Source organism: Lissotriton helveticus, chromosome 1_1 (genome assembly GCF_964261635.1).
Source record: "Lissotriton helveticus chromosome 1_1, aLisHel1.1, whole genome shotgun sequence".
NCBI lineage: Eukaryota > Metazoa > Chordata > Amphibia > Caudata > Salamandridae > Lissotriton > Lissotriton helveticus.
In genome coordinates, this window is record NC_136057.1 from 474152663 (window position 1) to 474169099 (window position 16437).

General features: G+C 45.1%; 1 protein-coding gene across 2 annotated transcripts in view; it reads right to left on the reverse strand.

Moving 5' to 3' along the window:
* Nucleotides 1-7528: 7528 nt before the first annotated feature.
* BEST3 (bestrophin 3) overlaps nucleotides 7529-16437 on the reverse strand; it is a 259667-nt gene continuing 250758 nt past the window's right edge. For both annotated transcript variants that reach the window (XM_078654059.1, XM_078654052.1), the window contains one exon: nucleotides 7529-8811. In XM_078654059.1, coding sequence (XP_078510185.1) covers nucleotides 7932-8811 — 880 coding nt within the window. In that variant the 3' untranslated portion in view covers nucleotides 7529-7931. The remainder of the gene's footprint in view (nucleotides 8812-16437) is intronic.

Below are 16437 nucleotides of genomic sequence, written 5' to 3' on the forward strand. Positions count from 1 at the left end.
CCCCACTCCAATGTGAAAGGATCCTTGAGAGTGTGTTAAAATATGTTGTTTGAGCTGTATTTGGGGCATAGAGACTCCCTATTAGTATTTGCCTACCACCCAGACTGCCCAGCACAAGAGCGTATCTGCACTCAGGATCCAGAACCGACTCTTCTGCAGCAAATGGGACTCCCTGTCTGATCCACAAGAGCGTTCCGCGTGCGTATGAAGCAACCCAGGAGCATATACCTGACTACGTCAGCGCTGTACAGCTTGGGCATTTTAGATTGTGCGAGGATGGACTACTGTATCAGAACCATATGTACCTGATGCCGCTATAAATAGGAATATATAGCACAGCAAAGTGCGGGGGTATGCATGCCTCTCACGTTCCAGGTTAGTATTATAAGGCCTGCCATTCAGTAGTCTGAAAGTGTGCGGCATTCAGGGGTCTCAATAGGGAGCTGTATATGTGCAAAAGAGAAGGGTCTGTAGATACTAAGCTGCTGTATTGTTATAGAAGAGCCACGTTTTGTGAAGAACCTTAAGGTGGAGTACAATTCCACAAAGTCAACATCTTGTATACCAGAGGAGCAGAACGCCAACTGGGTGCCCGCCCAAACCAGGGTCTAAGGACTAAGGTGTCCAGGTGTATCAAAGGGTTTTACCCATTCTGTGTCTATGGGAAAATGTGTTCATACATATGGCCCTAAATGTCAACCAACTAGTGTTTCATTGTTCGCTATGGACCCCTTTCAGTTATGGTGACAATTGTACTCGTACTAATATTCGTGTGTGATTTAAGCTTCATATGGCATAGGTGAATGGAGTCGTATGTCAGAGCCATTTCTCAAGTGAGATGAAGTTCGACGCACTGCAGGCAGCTCCTGTCCGTGCGCGTCCCCGTAGATCAATGGGGAGCTACGCAGAGGCCACAGAGGCAGTATAATATGTGTATCCATGTGCTCTCATATTGTAGAATTACAGAAGGAAAAACAGAGAAGTTGCCCAGCGCTAGTTCTCAGTTCCGTTTTCCTTTCAGGAATGTTCCATACATTAAATCAAGAACGGAGAAAAACATAAATTGTATCTTGAAAGTCCATATAAATCCTTCTTTATTTCACGTCCTTCTCCCGGACACTTGAAACAATTCGTCTTTAGTTTGTATAACATAGGTATCAAAGCCCGTCAAATACAAGGGTATACATCTTCATCAACAAGAAATGAGTTAAACATCCAACAGCCAAAATGTGTTCAGTGAATTATTTTGTGAATTATCACTTCTTCAGGGCTTAACAAAATCTGTGACCTAGGCCCGAGATAGACCCCCGTGCCACACAGTGTCACCAGGTATCACCTCAGTGAACCTCTGCATGCATCTGAAATCAGCGCGACGTCCGGAGCGGCAAAGAGGCCTCCAAAATGGTGCACTGGGGTCATATACCCCCTGAGGCTCCTTCTAGCCGCCCCGGACGTGCGTCAGCGGGCCGCCTGCCTCCTACTGGGCGATTCCTGCCCAGGCGAGGAGTGGCTGGCCACAAGGTGGGCGGGGGCAGCCCTCCGTGACTAGGAGCCCGCCCTCCTGATGGCCACTGCGTGGCCTCGGGCAAGCGCAATCTGCATTCCTCAGTGTCGCATAGACTCACAGTCAATTGCGTTCAGGGGTGGGGGAGGTGGCACCCTCCCATGCATGGTACACCGTTGGCATGTCGAGTGTGAAGGGTAGACAATTGCTATTGCAGTGCCGAGGTACGGCTAAACTTCTGGTCTGGCTGAAGGGCCCCCACCCATATTCTTCTCTTACAAAGCTGGCTTTGTGCAGCAGCCAGCGTGATCAACAGTACCATGCAATTCAAAGCAGTTCATTTGGCAGCTGTGCGGATATTCCCTCCCACCCCCCTGCGTTTGTCCTTCTCTTCTCAGTTCCCGTAGGGGCCAGTGTTGAAGTCAGCTTATAGTGTGAACGCAGGGAGCCAAGCCTGCGTGTAGCACAGCAAAGCTGCAGGACCTGAGCCCGAACCAACCCCCTAACCGTGCAGCAAGCTTTACTCCATCTCGCGGGCGGCCGATAAGACTGTTGGGGCCCCCTCGCAGCCGGAATGCATCACCGTTGCGTGGGCTGACCTGGGCTCGATCCAGCCCCCAGGTCAGCTACCTTCCTTATGCTATGTAGTAGATCGGCCTTGTGCCCACACATATCACAACGCCACCTCACATTGGAGGCTCAGAGCTTCAAGCCGCGCAGGCCTCAGCATACCTCTCGCAGTAGAGGATTCACTTGCTCTGGTCCTTTGGCGGTTATAAGTGGCTACCTCGGCTCCCTCATGCACGGGTCCGCAGACGTGAGGTAGTATCCATAGCAATGTGCTCCTCGCAGACTATAGGGGCTGGGCCCACGGAGACGATCTGTGTTACCACTCACCACGAGGACACAGGCCCTAGGCAATGGCCGGCACTCCAACGCCACTCCTCCCCTGAACGGCTCCAAATACCTTAAATCCTATAGCCTGCAGTTATGGGAGGGTATTCAGAGTTTTACATGAGCGGATGGTTGCCACTAACGAAGATTTAGGCCGGATAGTAGGGTCCAGTGCGGAGCCTCAGCAGAGTGCATCCGCCATCCTGGTCCTGTTGGCCACGCCCCATGGTGTGGAGTCTGTTCATGAGCTTTGCTCTTTGCTTCTGGTTGGACACTTGGCATAGACTGAATATACTTGTGACTGGGTCTATTTACTTATTTTTCACAGCTTCTCTGGTGTTTCTCTGCCAGGTGGTGCAGTTGACTGGTATGTGGTCTGTGTCTTTCAATACCATTCCAAGTTCTGACCTTTTTTGTGGGATATGATTCCGCTGGTTCTTTCCTGTGGCTTCTTACCCTAGCATGTCTGTTCCATTGGGCTGGGTCCTCCTCTACTATGTGCTGGACCGTTTCCATGCCTTGTCGGTCAATGTCTGCCCTGCTTCAGGATAACTTTGGGCTAACTTCTTGGTTCGCCTTTGTACCTCACGTAGGTCAAAGTGCTCTTGTAAATTGTGTTGGATGTGGTGTAGTGCCTAATTGTAGCCCCCTCGACATTCCCATGGGTGGGGTAAAGTGTGTTTTAGTGGCCTCTGCTTATTGTCTTAAAGTCAGATCTAGATCTTCTCATTTGGCATCCCAGTTCGTACACCATACCACCATATCCTTCTCATTCTCTGCATCTCTGGTTGTTGGTTTCTTGGCTGGTGGATCACTGCATTACTTGACTCTATTGTTACATCTTGTGACCCACCACTGCGGCCATCTCCTATTTGGGGTAGCTCTTCTAGTGCACTTGGTGTACCTTCAGCTTTTTGAGCTTCTGGTGCTAGTTGACCTGCTTTGACACTGGTGCTTTGTACTTTGTTTGCCTTCTGAAGTCACTCCGTCCTTCTTTGTATCTGGAATCTACCTTTTCTGGCTGGCTACCTTAATAGACGTTTGACCCCAGCCATGCATTCTTTAGTAAATATTCATGATGTGAAAAGTGGGATGAGGAAGGGAGGAAGAGGTAATGCTTCAATTACTTAAGGTGTAATCATATTACTCCAATTTTACTTCTCCATTCCAGTTCTAATGCAATCAGGAGTTTGTTAAAGCGCGACTACTCACCCGTAAGGGTCTCAAGGCACTAGGGGTGGGGGGGGGTGCAGATTCCATTCCATCAAGGAGGAGGTCTGTCGAAGAGCCAGGTTTTGAGGTTTCTTGCGAAGATGGGGAGCGATGTTGTCTGTCTGAGGTGGAGCGGAAGGGCGTTCCATGCTATGGCCGCGAGGAAGGAGAAGGAGCGGCCTCCCGATCTGGTCTTTCTGGTGCGGGGGACCACGGCGTAAGAGAGCTGGGCTGATCGTAGGGTCCTTTGGGGTGCGTGGAATTTGAGCCGGCTGTTCAGGTATGCTGGTCCGGTGCCGTGGAGGGCCTTGTGTGCGTGGGTGAGCATCTTAAAGGTGATTCTCGCCTCGACGGGGAGCCAGTGGAGTGTGCGCAGGTGCTGGGAGATGTGGCAGTGTTTTGGCAGGGTTGAGGATCAGTCTTGCGGCGGCGTTCTGAATGTTCTGTAGCTTGCGGATGAGGTTTTTGTTTATTCCGGCGTAGAGTGTGTTGCCGTAGTCGAGTCTGCTGGTGACTAGGGCGTGAGTGACTGTCTTTCGGTGTTCGAGGGGGATCCATTTGAAGGTCTTACGAAGGAAGGAGGCGGAGGGTGTGGAAGCAGGAAGATGAGACAGAGTTGATCTGGCGGTCCATTTTGAGCTCGGAGTCCAGGATGATTCCCAGGTTGCGTGCGTGGTCTGTGGGGGTTGGCGGGTTTCCGAGGGCGGTGGGCCACCAGGTGTTGCTCCAGGCGTCGGGGTTTGGGCCCATGATGAGTACTTCTGTTTTGTTGGTGTTTAGTTGTAGGCAGCTGTTTTTCATCCATTTGGCGACGGCTTCCATGCCTTCTCGAAAGTTGCATCTGGCAGTGTTGGGCTCATTGGATAGGGAGAGGATGAGCTGGGTGGCGTCTGCGTATGACACGATGTTGAGTCCGTAGGTTCTGACGATGGGGGCAAGTGGAGCCATGTAGACGTTGAAGAGCGTCGGGCTGAGGGAGGAGTCCTGGGGGACTCCGCAGGTGGTAGGTGTGGGGTCTGAGAGGAAAGGGGGGAGTCTGACCCGTTGCGTCCTGCTGGAGAGGAAGGAGCAGATCCAGTCGAGGGCCTTGTCCTGGATTCCTGCGTCGTAGAGTCTGCGTATTAGGGTGCGGTGGGAGACTGTGTCGAACGCCGCTGATCGGTCTAGGAGGATGAGGGCTACTGTTTCTCCTTTGTCCAGTAGGGTGCGGATGTCGTCTGTTGCGGCGAGGAGGGCGGTTTCCGTACTGTGTTTTTTTCTGAAGCTGGATTGGGAGGAGTCGAGGATGTTGTGTTCTTCAATGAATGTGGCGAGTTGGCTGTTGATGGCTTTCTCGATGACTTTCGCTGGGAAAGGGAGCAGGGAGATGGGTCTGTAGTTTTTGAGGTCGGTGGGGTCCGCTGAGGGTTTCTTTAGGAGGGGGTTGACCTCGGCGTGTTTCCAGTCGTCGGGGAACGAGGCGGTCGCCAGGGAGTGGTTGATGGTGTGGCGGAGCATGGGTGCGATGGTGTCCAGCTTTGTTGGGCCGCTTTGCTAGTCAATGTACAGGAACACCTGGAAGGGGAAATGGATTTGATTATTTTTTTCTACTAAGTATGCTATGGTGTGCTTATTCCAGTGTGTGAACACAACACATGTAGTAAACACTGGGAGGAGGAAGTAGAATTGCAGTAACAGATTGAATGGTAAGAATGTGTCATGAGCGTGATCCAGTGAGCGCCCTATCCATATTTCGGAACTCTTCGCATGGGCAATTCCGTTTCGTTCCGAAGGAACTACATTACCCATGAACCCTCGCGCATCACGTCCGAAGTCGCGAGAAGACGGCATAAGGAGGAAGTGCTTTTCCGAGCCGTCGTCGGAAATTCTACGTCCAAGTCAGGTCTCCCGCAGCGGTTCCTGTTCTCTGTAATTGCAGACCGATAAGGGTGCTCTGCACCACTCATTGTTCCTCTTCTGCCAAACTCCGTTTGTGAGTGGTTTGCTCTTGTGGAGGCTGGCTCGTTTCTTGGTTTACTTTCTCGGCCAGCATTTTCGGCTGGCGCGAGGGAGTATGACTTCACTTGATGTGCTCGGCTTTCATTGTTGACCGGTGGGGGTTCAGTGAAGAGCGGTTCTTTCATGCTCTCGATAAGAGAAATGACTTTGTCCCTTCTTGGCATAACCCTTTGTTCTATGGACTTTGTATACCGCATTACTCAGGTACTTTTGTGTAAGACGTATTACACAAGAGTACTTTCAAATACTTTCTAATGGATCAACAAAACCTTATTGAAGGATAAAAGTTTCACATATTAAATTACCAATCCGGAAGCTGAATTACACAGGATTGCTTTTGTTATGTACTTGGAGGATTTATAAAGTCTTGTAATATTGTGTTGTTCTGACTCTATCTTTAACAGGGGATAGTACGAGTGGTAGAGGACTGTGCTCTATCCCTGTGAAGTACAGTGGAGTCTAGATAAGGGTAGGTTCATGGTAAATGTCTGGTGCAAGGTTGTTGATATGTTTTATACCTACAGAAAAAGAGTGAGCTTATGAGTATATGGCTATATGTTCTTTATTTCATTCCTGCAGTTATAACACAACAAGTACCGTCCACACAGAAGGCACCCCCTTCTATCCAAGCAACAACCTCTACAAGGGTTATTCATTTTTGTTACAGGTATAAGAGGTGTATCCACCCCTTCAGGGTCTGTTATTGCTCATATGTATTTCATGATTTGACAGTAGGAAATAGAAGGTGTTCTCAGTGTGGTGTTTTTCTCGTTAAAGATCTCCTTCCCCGCTGTTCCCTTCCTTTCCTTCCCCCACTTGATCCTTCCGATGACCTATGCCATAACAGCTTTTAGGCTTGGTTAGATCAAGAGGTGGACCACTCCTTGCAACAAACTGATCCTGAGAACTGACCACTGTCACAGAATGCTAAGTACTCACATTATCTTGTTCAAAAGGCTGAAATAATGAAAATTACTACTGTATCTCCAACAGGAGATTATCTGAAAGGCTGACAACTACATATAAATTTAACTCCAGAAGAACAAACAATGAATGATTGGGAAATATTTCACCTTTCAGAGAATGGAAAGTTGATAGGTGGGTGTCATGTCATCTCCAGAATGATGAAAGACATAGTAGTTCACATTTCATCTTAAATCGAATAATGAAAACTGTCAATAAGTCCCTTTTCACCTGAAAACAGATGGAAGACCGATAACCACCATATAACTTCATCTCATTCAGAAAAATGTAAGGCTGCCACCTGGTCTTCATTTAGTGCCTATAAGAATATAAATCTGACAATATGTTTTTATGTTAATTTCCAGAGAAATACTCATAAGGATTATCTACTGACAGTTGCAACCCTTATATCCTTCTCAGCTCAGGACCACTTTTCTCATTTCATACTCCTGAAAAGTAGACCCTCTGGTGATCCATGAGGGTCTGTTATCCTTCTGGAGAAACAGTAAGGTGATCAGTACAAAAAATATATACATATACTGGTATCCCCATTCTGATCGCTTACTTTCCAGGAAAAGCAATCCCATGGAATATTATGCATTTAATTCAATACTTTTCACTATGCCTACTTAATATTACAGTACAATTAGTTCACAATGAGGGAAAGCAAGTCAAAACATAATGTAACAACATTGTTTTATGAGATACCAGCAGCACGCCTGTTTTCCTTATGGTTTGCCTTTCCCTCTAAGTAATTCTTTAGTGGCTCAGATACCATGATTTAGTAAGAAGGGAACCAGAAAGTGTACGAAACAGAGGGTGCTGCTATTAGGCCCACAATGTATCAACTACAAACAGATCTGCAAGTTAAAGCAAAATGGCACCAATTAGTAGACTAAATATATAGGTATAAAGCAAGATAATGTACAGAAATAAATATGCTGGGGATGAAAAACCTTCAGTGTTGATCTCATTGAATGCAATTTATTGTACTTTCCAAGAAATGGAGGACTGCAAAGTTACATCTCCTCTATTTGCTGCTAGATAACCACCTTTGGAAAAACACGTCAGAAACAGCATCCACCAACTGGATCAATAGATTGCTCCTCTCTCTGGAGATACAAAAGGCATATCTTAGCAGTGCATTATGGAAAAGATTGCCCAGTGACAGCATACTGCCTCATTACATTCTGCTCTTGGCTTTCAGCTCTCACTAGTGGTTGTTGTGTACACAATTTGCTTTTTGAGTTGAAATGTCCCCGCATCTGGAAGTCTTTAAACTTTAGTTTGAAGAGCTGTACCAGTAAAGAAACAAACTGATTTTATTACAAAAAGAGTTGTCTCTCAAACAAACTCACAATCAATGCTGTCCTTCAGTTTTTTCGCTGCCAAACTCAATAATATCTGTTTCTTTAGCATCCAGGTGTTTAAGTATAGTATACATTTCATCAGTGTCTTTAGCAGCCGTGGTAGTGCCACTGCTTGATGAGGGTTTCTCTGAAATTGTCAAAGGGGGTAATGTGTAAGCAGGTTTGTCTGGTTTGGTGTTAATTGATTGGTTGGGCCTTTGATCTTCCTGTACACTCAGTTTTTGGGTGTTCGCCTGACCCTCCAAGCTGCCAGCTTGATGGCCTTCACTTAAGAGGGCAATGCTCTGTCCTCCAGCCACTGATATCTCCTCCATTTCATCATCCAGTCTCAGTAGATTAGGTTGAGATGTGGCAGTGCTGGAGTTCAAATCAAAAATTCTCATTGGTAGGGCACTCTGTGTCTGAGGGTGGCTAGTGGATACCACAAAACTGTCAATACGGAATCGTGGATCCTCATGTGACGTGACAACTACCATAGTTGGGTCCAAAGTCATGGGCTCATACACACTCGACTTCGGACTGGTTGATGTATCAGATTTACCAGACTCCTCAATAGTCGATAGGTCCCCATGAGGCAAAGGAGGTTTTAAGTTCCTGTCGGATTGATCCAGTCTCTTGGCATTTATAACAAATTGCTTATTCCTGCTAGAGTTATCGTGATGACTTGGGATGTAGTTCCTGTCACTTGTAGGAAAAAATACATTTGAAAGTTCACTGTCTTGTCGGCTGAAGGCCCTTCGAGGTGACAAGTCGGAATGTTCATGAGCACTGAGAAAGCGCTTGACTCGTCTCAGCACTGAAGGCTGTCGTCTTTGTCTCTCATCATCCCACATAGCATCCTCCCCTCGTAAAAATGCAGAATCCGGTAATCTGTGAATATGAAAATGAAATATTTAAATTGAAGTTCAACAGTTACTACCAACAATTAAATATTGTAATTCACCCCAAGCCCCTATAGTTCAAATGCTTATCTAGTTTCCAGGCACAGAATCTGTGGTGGGACATACAACAGTTTACTTACAAAAGGGTTCAGAAGAAAACCTTTCCCCCTGCACTCATTATTTTTCTCAATATTAAGCAATGTTTGTTAGTTTCTCTAAGCAAACACAAGGAGATGATGGACTGAGCGTTGAAACTTTTCAGACACTCACCCCCCTGGATTCAAGCTAGCCGAGGGGTGTTACCCCGAAACCGGTTCCAGGATGCTTGTTTCTGGTCCAAGGAAGACATGGCTTGGCAGTTCAGGATTTACTGTTCCCATGGGGCATAGGGTCAAGACTGATTTGCATATAGCTGTGTCTGAACTGGGGTGGCAAAGTGAGCTAAAGAACTGTGATGGATTCAACCCATATCTGTGACTTGGAGTGAGTGTCTGAAAAGTGTCATCACTCCGCCCATCATCTCCTTGTGTTTGCTTTGATAGTTTCTCTAGCCAAATCTACTTTGTACTGTATGTTGTGCAATTGAATTGTTACAACTGTTTAATTTCTATCAGCACTTTGTGGCGACTGGAGTGTTTTGCATCTAGGGGTTATGTAATGATCTCTATAAGGAGTGAAGATGGGAAGGATTAAAATATAGAAGTAGTACTAAATAGACAAATGTTGCCTGCTTTACAGGAATCCATGATTAGTTCCATCCTACATGGGTGCAAGGTTGATGCATACATTGATGTTTAGAAAAGCTAAGGCCAGGGAATCAGAGTCGGGAGCAAGATCACAATGTACTTGCTCTCGAAAGTGAGTTTGAACATGGCTGTAAAGATGTAACGTCCTTTCGAGCTGTTAATTGATTGACATGGATCATATTTTCTTATTTGGGAGGCTACGCAGCCAAGTACCATTCAAATAGATACCTAGAAATTAAACCAGCTACTGTAAAAGTGGTCTGTTTTTTAAGGTTATCACACTGAAAAACTATGGATTTTCTTTTTACTTTGAAAGATGAGGTACATTTGAATCCTAGAAGGGGAGGTAGTAAGATTATTTCCAAATATGATCTGTTTTTGGGCCATATATATTTGCATCTTTCTAAGCACACTGAGTTGTTAAAACTTGGATCAATGACAGAACATCGAAGCACAGATATCGTGTTGACAGAATATTGTGTCAAACATATTGAGGACCCACAAAGAAAGAAGGTAAGTGCAAATAGGTAAGTATAGATGTATTATTCTTAATTCCCCATCTACGTACCTTGAAGATATATATATATATATATATTATTGTCAAGGTACATATATGTGGTTATATAGTAAAACTTTGCTTGCATCTAGAAACTTACCTTCACAATATTTTTGTCCTCAATATTCTTGCAATGATATTTTGTCCGCACAATATTTTTTCTCCAATATTTTGTTTGCACACCTTAAAATGATCACTGACAATATTGGTAACATGTATATCATGTTGACAGACTACTGTGTTAAAAATATCGAGGACCAAAATATCGAGAAGGTAAGTGCAAATAAGTAAGTATTGGTTTACTATTTCTAACTCCGCATCTAAATAGGTTAGAGATATATATATGGTTAAGGAACTTATACGTGGATTTATATATAGAAAAACATGCTTATCTAATGTAAATGTTTGTATTTTATATAGCGCACTTCTACCCGGAGGCCTCGTAGCGCTGTATTCATACCGCTGCGGAACCCATCCTGGCTTTCCTGTGAAATGTCCACTCCTGGGCACACCCAAGGTGAAGCCAGGCATCCACAGCGCTGCTGGGGCCGTTGTGGAGATTAAGCAAGCTATTGCCCAGAGTGACAGAGTGGGACCCATGATTAGACTAGGCACCGAGGCGAGAATTATCAGGTCCGGGGAAATTGAGCCCAAGACCCGCCGAGGCGGGAATCGAACCCTGGTCCCGGGCCAGACCTCTGCATCAGAGTCTGCCGCTCTAACCATTGAGCCACACTTCTCCACCATCTATAGAGACCTACCTTCACAATTTTTTTACTCAACATTTTTGATACAATACTTTGTCCACGCAATATTTTTTCTCCCATATTTTGTCTGCACACTTAAAAATTTAGCCTGCATGCAGGGTTTGATTTTACAAATGTATGTTGGCAGGGAAGGATTATCAATGTAGCCATGACTAATGTTCAGTTGCTTTTCTAATAAGTCACATTTCACTCAGGAAGGCATACCTCTGCCAGTACCTACTCAGCAGGGGCTCCAACTAACAGTCTCCTTTTTTATTTTTCTAATGCATTCAACATTTTCATCCCCAATCATTCAGCAATCCCATAATGAGTGATATCGTTAATGCCGCAGACTGCATGTGTGAGTGCACTCCGCCATTGCCCTGATACGGACTCCCAGAACTCCATGGAACGCGTGCTCTACAGGCATGTTCCTGCACAAGCCGGGCATGCTCTAATGAAACAGTAGCACCATCTCAGTAAAAAAGCAGAGAAAATATGCACCACTTTGCACCATTAAAACACCAGAGAAATTTGCTTCAGAAATAATCAGCTAATAACACGGATGTATTTACCACTCTTCCTGGCTTCACAAACAATTTAAACAACTAATGTCTGGGAGGAGCACCTTCTGACACAGGTCAAATGTAAACAACATTGCTTCAGGATTTAAAGCCAATACTATAGTCTCCAAAGCCTGCGCACGTTAAATGATACTTTAAGTGGCATAGGGAATCCCCCAGTTACGCAGCTTCAGGGGGCGGGGGGCGATGTGGGGTTACCACTGGGCACCATGGACTGCTGAACTGTGTTGGACTAAAACTTGAATTGCTTGTTTATGAGCCTCTTCTGTCTGCAGGCCTGCAGAAGAATGCTCATAGATAACACTGCTGTTAGAAACATGGATGAATGGATGAGTGAAAAAATGGAAACGGACATGTGAATGTATGAATAGATAGAAGGGTGGAAGGATGGATGGAAGAGGGAAAGGCACTCTTCTAACGAGGTTCAGGTTTCATCACTTTGTACGCTTTGTATGACAAAAGTGGGGGGTATTTACATTTTTTTTGCTACTCCCTTGGATACTAATATTGTTTAAACCTTTTAATGACCATGTATTCAGCACTATTGTAGCACTGCTGACCTCAGGGGCAGTCACTTACACTAGCTATTAGCAGGGGCGGTTGGTGACATTTGAAAGTGGTGAGGCACAAAGTGATTTGCATACAGCACCCTAGGGAGCGAGCTCAGCGAGCGAGCCCGATCCCCAAAAGGGGGGTTTGGGGGGATTACCCCCCCCCCCCGCCAAGAAAATTTTGAAAAAAAAAGAGTAAAAATCGTGCATTTTCAAGAAAATTTGAGAAAGCAGGAAGGTTAATAAAGCAATTGTGAAAGTGCAGTTATTACATTAATAGATGGCATAACATAGGTAGCTGCTTATTCAGTATAACCACAGAGCTTCATACATTCCGTCCTATTATGCTCAGGTGCTGAATTCAGACTATAAGACTTTCATGAAAATCTCAGCTCTAAGAGTAGAAGAAGTTGCATAGCAGTTGGGATCTCTGTGACAAAAGCAGTGACTCACTGACCTATTTACATCATATGCATTTTGTGATCTGCATCAGGTACATGTTTTTTGCAGTAGGCACATTAACCTTCTACGCTGCCGCCTGCTGCTATTTCACTACTGGGACCACAAACATAGGCTAGCTCTGCCGGACTATTCTTCAGATTCCACTACTATTCTGTTTATGCAGAGTCTAAGTACAGGCTGCAGAGCTGTCCCTCAGATTACAAACATTTTACAGACTATAGAGCAATTTTAAATGGCTTATTCCTGGATGAGCTGAATGTGAGAGGGGTCTCTGTCAAACTGCCTGACTTCATTAAGGAAAACAACTCCACTTAATCTCTCCTTTCAGGCCATCCAGGTAACAGGTGGAGAGGTTAATGATGTCTTCCTGTAGCATAATTCCTGTCTGCGGCTGTAGGGGCATAGGATGGGAAGGACCTTTGTCCAAACCCCCGCCTTACTCCATATTGCCACCATGCCTCACCTTCACCACCTTAAATCCAAGCACCATTTCCTTCCCAGAACTACTTCCACACACTCCATGTTCCAGTACTGTGGTGCATGTGGCACTCATTTGGAATCAGCCTCTGCCACCTCTGGGTGGACCTACAGTCCCTCTTCTGCGGTATCTCCAATGTGCCCTGGGTTGTACCATTACAGCTCCTGAATTGCCCCACAGATCTACTACTGTGGTGTCTCTAGTTATTCATGGGATGTTTTGCCCAAAACCTCTGCCTTACTCTTCCTCTCCCCCTCCTCACTAGCTTCTCTTGAGCCTCCAATGGTGCGGGGGAGGCCACATGTTTAGCCTCTTTTTTAAGCGTATCTGTGTCTCACATGTCAGCACCTAAAGAGGTACATTGTGGCACATAAAGAAATATTCAAATGACTAGGCTACCTTAAGAGCGAACAAAGTCATTGCAGACATTCCCATGCCATATCGTTCCAGTAGGTTTCTCAGACAGAATTCATGATGTTAATATACGGAACATAGCCCATAATTTAATTACCCATCATCTAATCGCACCTTAGAACAATAGGCAAACACTATATCTCTCATTTTAGAAGTAGTCAATTAATTTGAACCATATTTTCTAGATTAATCCCTAATAACAATATTGAGCACAAAGCTCTGAAATGAAATGAGCATTGAACCAATGATGTTCTGGTAGGCAACCTGAGTTACAAGTGGACTTCGGAGCCAAGTACACACATTTATTGGTGGAGCTCAGTTCACATTATCCAATATGGAGTATACATTGGGAAACCCTGCATGTGTGTCAGGCTTATGGATTGTGATCTGTGAAATTTGATCTATTTTTAAGATTGAACTTCCCTTTAATTGTACTTCAAAATCTCTGCTTCTACCCCCCTATACATATACATGTACACTCACTCGCCTCTGCTCATCCACTTTCCTCCCTGTGCTCTCACACCAAGCCCCTCCACTGCCTACAACTTTTGAACGATTAATGCACCCTTTTACCTGCCCCTCCAGCTCACAAACCGCCCCCTTTGCACATATTCTATTCTCCTTGTGCCCCCACACTAACACCTCGACTGCCTGCATCCTCTTAACACTGCCATCTCTGCTCCCTGCCCGTCCAGCTCACAAGCTGTCCCCTTTGCGCATAAGGCTGCCTGCTCTGAGCAGGCAGTCCACTATTGCCTTAGTACAGTGGTTCCCAAACTTTTTTGACCTGTGGCTCCCTTGACCTAATTGGCAGTTGGCCATGACTCCCCACCAGTTTTTTACCGGTGAGGGATGCAAGCCCGACCTCGGGAGCACTTCCAGTTGTCTCCCTGAAATTAATTGGGATGCGATGAAGGTATTATAACCATATTTGTAACAAAATAAAAATATACGTTTTTTCATAAAAACTTTAGGTTGCCATGCCTTGATGGAATTCAGGCCTTCTGCATCCAGGATCAGGAGTGATATTTCCATATCCATTACGACTTCCCCTACCCTGCTTCAGTAATTTAGGAACAAGCTGAAGAGACATGTTTTTTTCAATAGCACCCCATCATGATGTAGTAAAAGTCCACTCTTAAAAACCAGCTAAACTGCCATTTGCACGTGGACTGTGTGTCTATGCATTATATAGGGATTGTGGTTGCAGAGAGCCGTATATATGCCCGCAGATTTTGTGTTGCACTGAAACATTTGAGTGTGCCTTGCACTCAGGAGAAGAGGGCCCAACCCCAAGCTATCCAACCTTAGAGTGAGTGAGCAGGCCATAGAGACAAATGTTTGATTTGCATTCTGGTGCCAGAATCTGCCACCAGATACTATGCTTTGTTATGGATAAAAATGGCTTTACATTACATACACAGGGCTAGCACAGAAAAACAAAAACAGATTTACAAATACCATAATGTAAACGTAAAAGTAAGACTGGGAGAGCCATTCGCAGAACACATGAAACAATTGAAGCCCTCTTGTGTTTTACAGATCACTACCATTAATAATCATGACCCATGCGTAACCACTTGCACATGCGCAGCTAACCAAACATTTAACGTGGTTAAACTCACATAAAAGACAATGACATGGCAGCCGAAGGGATAAAAGGACATTATCATAAATTTCAGATAGAAGCTCCCAGAAGTGCCCGTGTGTAAAGGCTGCTGCTGCTGTGCGCTCTCCTGGGCCTGACTGGGAATGAGCATGCTTGCTGGGAACCTAACGTGTTGCTAACATCATGGTAATGCGGACTCTCTTTTTAGCAGATTATGTAGTTGTAGGGCAGGCCCCTAATCCTCCTCTTAGAGCTGTCACTTGTCAGAACCGAGTAGCTGGCCCTAATCACTACCCCGCTTCCTCAATAACATGTAAAGTAAATGCTGGCTGCAGCACTTGACTTTCCTGGCTTTGGCACTTGCTGGCCTCGCTGCACAGACCCAGCCCCGATGCTCGCCCTAACAACACGGTTGTGCGCCGAGGCCAGCAAGTGCCGGGCCGGGAAGGTTAAATGTTCCAGACCACATTTTAATTTACATGTTATTAATTTTACAGGGTTTGTGCCGTCATGTTTGGGACGGAGATGGTGAACGGCGAAGAACTACTACACAATAGACGAAAGATATGAATCATGTGGCTGTACTAACAGTTATCAATTCATTAGCTTATTTTTGTGAATGAAGTGTATTGTCTTGTGTGTTTTCTCTCTCTCCCTCCCCTTTCTTTAAGGCGGAAACCATATTTGGATTGTGCTGTATGAACTTTTATATTAGTCATTAATTGTTTTCATGTATTTTTGATAGTGATATTGGGACTGGATTTTAATAATAAGTCTGTTTTTATTAAATATATTTTTTAGATATGATTAATGATCTTGTGGCATTATATACTCCTGTAGGTGGGGTCATAGGTATGTATATGTGATCAAGTCATGTTAAGTGAAGTGTGTGGTAAGTGTGACGTGAATAACCGGTTGCTTAAGGGAACATTTGCCGATATGAAAATCTAATATGGAACCCTCTCCCTTTGGTCAATAGGGCCCCTCTCATACTATTTTCGCTTTGCACCTTGTTACAATGATCGTGGCTGCAACGTTCCTGACATTGGTTTTATAAATCTGGTTTATGGGTGTTTTTGATAACTTAAACAGAAAAGTAACTTGATTAAAATGTACTTTAGGCTCCCTGAGCCAGAACAGGCTTAAAACCAGTTACGTCATGTCATCATTCATCTCACCTTAACAGCTGGAATATATATATCCTTGGATAGGAGAGTTGATGACTGGCTCAGAGGCTTGCCTCTGTGCCCAGGAAAGGCCAATGGGTGTTATCTATTGCCCAAGTAGCAGTGATTAGCCATCTGGGAGTGGACATGAACAGTTGGCAAAAGAAAGGGCACCTCTAGTACTACCACCTTTTGATTTGGATATGCCAAAAATTGTTAGAAACAGGATAAAACTGGCACACCACCACCTCAGAACAAACCTGAGACTCCATCTGAAGAAGGCAACCCTGCTAGAAGAAGAAT